This window comes from Culicoides brevitarsis, chromosome 1 (assembly GCF_036172545.1).
Source record: "Culicoides brevitarsis isolate CSIRO-B50_1 chromosome 1, AGI_CSIRO_Cbre_v1, whole genome shotgun sequence".
Classification (NCBI taxonomy): Eukaryota; Metazoa; Arthropoda; class Insecta; order Diptera; family Ceratopogonidae; genus Culicoides; species Culicoides brevitarsis.
The window spans coordinates 5,857,644-5,863,529 of NC_087085.1; the positions used below are offsets into that span (position 1 = coordinate 5,857,644).

General features: G+C 27.5%; 1 protein-coding gene across 2 annotated transcripts; it reads right to left on the minus strand.

The window, feature by feature from the left end:
* Positions 1-634: 634 nt before the first annotated feature.
* Positions 635-3,920, minus strand: LOC134837200 (CCR4-NOT transcription complex subunit 7). 2 transcript variants are annotated; one of them, XM_063852578.1, is made up of 3 exons: positions 3,830-3,920; positions 3,255-3,581; positions 635-1,911 (listed from the first exon to the last, which is right to left on the minus strand). In XM_063852578.1, exon 3 carries the CDS (start codon positions 1,906-1,908, stop codon positions 1,027-1,029), a length of 882 nt encoding a protein of 293 aa, XP_063708648.1. In that variant the 5' UTR covers positions 1,909-1,911; positions 3,255-3,581; positions 3,830-3,920; the 3' UTR covers positions 635-1,026. The 2 variants fall into 2 exon arrangements, with proteins under 2 accessions (XP_063708648.1, XP_063708639.1); XM_063852569.1 differs by lacking the exons at positions 3,255-3,581; positions 3,830-3,920 and adding an exon at positions 2,875-3,229.
* Positions 3,921-5,886: the final 1,966 nt, after the last annotated feature.

Genomic DNA, 5,886 nt, shown 5'->3' on the forward strand with positions numbered 1-5,886 from the left:
AACTTAAAATTTTCTAAAAAAATAAAAAAAAATTAAAAATTTTCATTATAAAATTTTAAGAAAATTTTAATTTTTTAATTTAATTTTTTTAAAATAATTTAAAATCAAATTTCTCAAATAAAAAAAAATTCTCACAAACATAAAATTTTATAAGAAAAAAATAAAAAAAATTAAAAATTTTCTTTTTTAATATTCTTTTTTATTGAAATTAATTTTTTAAAATCAAATTTCTTAAATAAAAAAACGTCATAAACTTAAAATTTTATAGGAAAAAAAAAATAAAAAAAAGTAAATAATTTTAATTATAAAATTTTAAGAATTTTTTTTGAGTTTTTAATTTTTTTTTAATTAAGAAAAATTTTTTTCAAATAGAAAAAAATTGCTTAAAAACTTAAAATTTTATCAGAAAAAAATTTTTACGAAAATTAAAATTTTGCAATTTGCTCAAGCTTTTAATTTCATGTAAATTTCTAAAAATTATCGTCTTTATGAAAATTAAAAAAAAAAATTAAATTAATTATTTCGAACAAAATGAAATACGGTATAAAGTTGAGGAAAAAGGATTTAAAAAATAAAACAATTTTTTTATAATTTTTTTTATTAATGAATTTATGAAATGAGTTTATTTATTAATTATTTCTGATATTTTGTATGATTTTTTTTCACTTTAATGCAATTCACGTTGAACTATTTTTGTAGTTTTATATATCGGGTATATAAATTACTGAATTTTCATGAGAGAAAAAAAATTGAGTACTGATGTAATAAGAAGTATGATGTACATTTAAACTTTATTAGAAAATTATTTTTAAAAGGAAACGTCGACAAATATTATTACTTCTTAGAGGAACAACGTGAGTTTTGTGTTTATGTGTGTATTTAAGCTTGAGTTTATTTGATAAACATGTTTTTTTTTTTGACTAAATACTCCTTTTTTTTAAAACGACAAAGCTTGAAATGACGCTGTCAAAAGCTATTTTTTCGATATTTAGAGAATTATGATTCCAAAAAAGTGTTTTGTGTGAATTATGTAGTAGCGTTGTTGACTTCGCCATTATCTGTGGGATAATTGTTGCCATTAACGATGAACGACGTCCCGAGTCCGTAGAGATGCCCGCAGTATTTCGCGTTGTCAATGTTGTCTTCGAAGAACATTTCGCGCATTTTGAAGAAGGCCATTCCCGTGAGTAGCGAATCGGAGCCCGCTTGATGCTGCGGTCCGACACGTCGAAGTTCAAGCTGATCGGCAACTTCTTGCAAACCGCCTTTCAAATTTTTGCACGACTTCATGAGATATTTGACGTCGTAAATTGTGGGAAAGAAAATTCGAAGATGTTCGAAAAATTCGCTTTCTTCCGCCGGGAGGTTCTGATCGCGCAACAACTTTAACAAATACCCGAAATCGTATCCCGAATGAAAACTGAGCCATTTGATGTTATCCATAAGAACGATGCCCGACGACATGAGAAGTTCGGCAAAATCCAACGGATCGATGCCATCCTCCTCGTGCTTCTTGAACTGAATGCCCGAATGTTGCAGCAAATCGATGGAATCTTGCGCGTACATGTCTTCGCTCAAATTGAACTTGAAGTTAAATTGCCATGTCGTGTAACCGGAAGGCGTGTTGCCTTCGTCATCCATGAACGACAATCCGAGCTGAATGATGCGCAACAAGTCAACGTTACATCGAAGCAATTGGTATTGGTAGTCGGCTGACGAGCGAAATTCTCCGATGGGACGTGCAACGACGCCCGGAAATTCTGTATCCATGGCGACATAATGGTACTTTTGCACGACCTGACGAATGGTGCGAAACTCTTCTTCCAAATTGTGACGCCAAACGTCACGAATGCCGCAATCTTCGTTGCTCGAAGCGCTTCCGCCGTTGCCTGATATTGCTGCGGGCATTGTCTAAAACGAAAAATGGAATTAAATTAGCATGTGAGTTAATTGACGAATTCCATACTGGATACAAGATAATGAAAAATCATGTGTAATTTTTTCTTTTTCGAAAATTGAGGAAATTTTTCGTTTTTCAATCATAACTTGACAAAAAATATTTAAAAATTTAAAAAAAAATAAATTTTTTCTAATATCTCTTAAAAATTTTTTAATTTTTTTTTTCAACTAAAAAAATATTTAAAATTTTTTTTCAACTAAAAAGTTATTTAAAATTTTTTTTTTAAATAAATTTTTTTTTTCAACTAAAAAATTATTTAAAATTTTTTTTTCAACTAAAAAATTATTTAAAAATTTTTTTTCAACTAAAAAATTATTTAATTTTTTTTTTTCAACTAAAAAATTATTTTAATTTTTTTTTTTTCAACTAAAAAAATATTTTAAATTTTTTTTTTTAAAAAATTATTTTAAATTTTTTTTTTCAACTAAAAAATTATTTTAATTTTTCTTTATTCAACTAAAAAATTATTTTAAATTTTTTTTTCAACTAAAAAAATATTTAAAATTTTTTTTTTTTTATTAAAAAAATTATTTTTTTTAATTAAAAAATTTTTTTAAATTTTTTTTACCTATCTCCCTAAAAATTTTTATAATTTTTTTTATTTTAAATTTTAAAATTATTTTAAAATTTTTTTTCAACTTAAAAATAATTCTAATTAAATTTAATTGAATTTAATAATTTTTCACAAATTTTGCTAAAAAGCGAAGAATTTCCCGAAATTCCAAAGAAGAAATTAAAATTTCATCGAAAAACATGATTTTTCATCATCCTATATGGATTTCGTCACACAGATGATGCACATTAGAAATGGATCACGGTCAATGCATGCGACGAGAACGACCTTCGACCTCTAATGTGCATGCACACAGAGCAGATGAAAAGTTGTAAATAAGTACAGATGGAAAAATAATTACATTTATCACCATTTTTAACCCGTTTGTGTATTTTTAAGGTTCGTTTTGTGTGTCGGGAGAGGGAGAGAGCGCGTGTGTATGTGCAAAAAGTTTAATTTCGGTCCAAAAAACAAATGCAAACACGCCCCCAATATAATATCGCCGGTTTTTAATAATAATGAGGTCTTTGCCTTTTTCTGCGTTCTTTCTTTGTTAATGCGATGAATAATTTTTGATTTTTTGGTTAATATTGTTATCTTTTTTTTCTCTTAAATGTACGAATGTGAGTGAAATATTTTTAATTTGTCGCAATTTTTGTTAGATTTTCACTTTTTTTCTCGTTTGTCGTGGTCAATTGTTTTTTTTTAGAATTTTAAGAGAGAAGCAACAAGAGTGCTCACCTGAGCCTCGCTTGTTTGGCCCAGCTTTTTACTCAATTGAGTACTCCACGATTGTTGCTGTTGTTGAGCATCTGCAGCCGTTTGATTTTCAGCCAGCTTTAGCTCGGTTTTTCACTCACTTTGTTACTTTTTTGTTTTTTTTTCGTTTGTTTGTTTGTTTTTCACTTTTTTTTTATTCACAACTCGCTATTTCTTCCGTGTTATTGTTTGCTTGTTCTTGTACGACGACGAAGAAAAAAAAAATAAAAACGATTCACTCCTCGAATTGCAGCAAATTGTAACAATCATCCACGTTCGCTTCCAATTTGGACTCTTTCGGTGCGAATGCTGAAACGATAAATATTTAGACAAGCGATTAATATTTATGCCAAACGCAAGACGATTCTCTCGAGTTGCATGTAAAATACACAAAAACAATCGAAAAAGGAAAATAGACAGTCATGCCTTTGCTAGAATGCGAGACAAGCCAATTTTTGATGCAGATTTCGGGAGAATCTAATAAATTTTCGCAAAAACGGGCAACGAGAGTCGATGAATGATGAGATCCTGAGTTGATAAAATGTCTTTTTACTTACCCATGTAGGGCATTTCAAATAATTTGCGGTGAAATTATTGCAAATCCCTCTGAGCAATCACTTTCTTCACGTTTGTTTATCTGTTTTGTGACTTTTGGCATCATTAGTGAGACGAACGAAATTGATAAAATCGTTTTTGACATCACTATTTGAGTATTTTTGAATTAGCGTGAAGGTGAATTTGTTGAATTAGCAGGTTTGGCGATTTTATTTTGATGACGCCTGGTTTTTTGTGAAAAAATATTTGAATTAAATGTTCGTTAAATTATTTTTTGGTTCTGAAGAGACATTTTCAATGAATTTTTTTCTTTAAATTTATGTTTAAGAATTTTTTTAATAATTTAAAAAAATGAAAATGAAAATTTTCACTAATTTTGTAACGAAAAATTATTATTTGAATGAAGAAAATTGAAAAAAAAACTTTTTGAGACTTTTTTGGGTTTTTTTTTTTTTGAAGAAATAAGAAGCAAAATTTGCAATTTTAAATAAAATAAAATAAAAAAAAAATAAAAAAAAATTGTAAAAAGTTAAATTGAACTTTTTCAAAGCAAAAATTCATTTTTTGTCAATTAATACAAGATTCAAGTTACAAAGAAGGATCAAATTTATTCAAAAATTGAATTTTTTATCTCTTTGAACCAAATTTAATCAATTTTTCGAACAGCTCAACTTTTTTAAATCTTTTCATTGAACTCCTTTTGTCCAAACTGAAAAAAAGCTGTTTTGTGTTAATCGAATTTTTCTTTCTCTTTTCTCAGAATTTCAATGTTTATCACGTTTTTCTGTTTTTGTTGATTCCATCATTTCTGTTGAATACAAAAGAAAATGGAGAAAATAAAAACTAATCGGCTCAAAAGGAGAATTTCATCAGAATAAAATCGAGCCAAAAGTTCAAGGCAGATACAAAAATAAAACAAATTCGCTCCTTGGGAACGGAAATAATGATGTAACGAGTTGCAAAGTGGGCGAGTTTAATTCATTCAATCAACAGGATTTTGCAAGTCATTAATCAAGCAGCACGAGTCTGTCAAGAGAGAAATCAAATTTCGATTTATTTTTTTTTTTCGAATGAAGGACACTGAGATTTTCAGTCGAGTGCGAAATTCATCGAGTCATTTTCCTTTGTTGTCGTTAATTGATTGCAGTGTGCATCTCATGGGAAAATTGATGAATTTTTGGAATGCATCAAAAGGGATTTCTTGTCGAGTTATGCAATGAAAATGGCTTCCGATCAAAGTTGAGCACTTTAGTCATTGCTCATTGAAATTAATGGGAAATATGATAACACGCAATGAACTTTTATGACACATGGGAAAACTTTGTCGTTCGCATTTGTTCTCGATTTGTCGCAAATTGTCTTTTATTGTGTGTGGGATTTATTGTCTGAGAGCTATTGTGATGCAAAAATGTCGCTAATTACTGTTTCAACTGAAAAAAAGGGATCAATGAATGAACTTTTTAATTGCAAGGGATCAGTTTGTGGGCGATGTTTATTTATTTCAATCAAAAGTTTGCATGGGAGTTTTTCATGTGAAAGGATAAAAAAGTAATTTTTACGAACATTTAAAAAATTATGCGAAATTAAAATGTAAATGAAAATAAAAATTTCACATTTTTTGTTAAACTTTAGCTTAAATTTAAACAAATTAATTTAAATTAAATTTTTCGATTTTTTTAGTTTTTTTTTTAATTTTTTTAAAATTTATTCAATTAAAATTTTTCCATTCTTTCAGTTTTAAATAATTTTTTTTTAATTCATTCAACTGAAAATTTTCGATTTATTTTTTATTTTTTTTTTAATTTTAAATTTTTATGATTTTTTCTTCACTTAATGAAACATATTTTGAATTCATTCAATAATTCCATGAAAATTTTTCTATTTAAAAAAAATATTGGAATTCATTCGAAATCCTTCAATCGAGACAGATTTCGATACAAATTTCACTCGATTCACAACTATTCAAAAACTCTATCAAAACAAAAAGTTAAATAAAAAGTACATATTGCTTTCATTGCATTGCCTGCAGTTGCATATCACTCCATGATCCAATAAATGC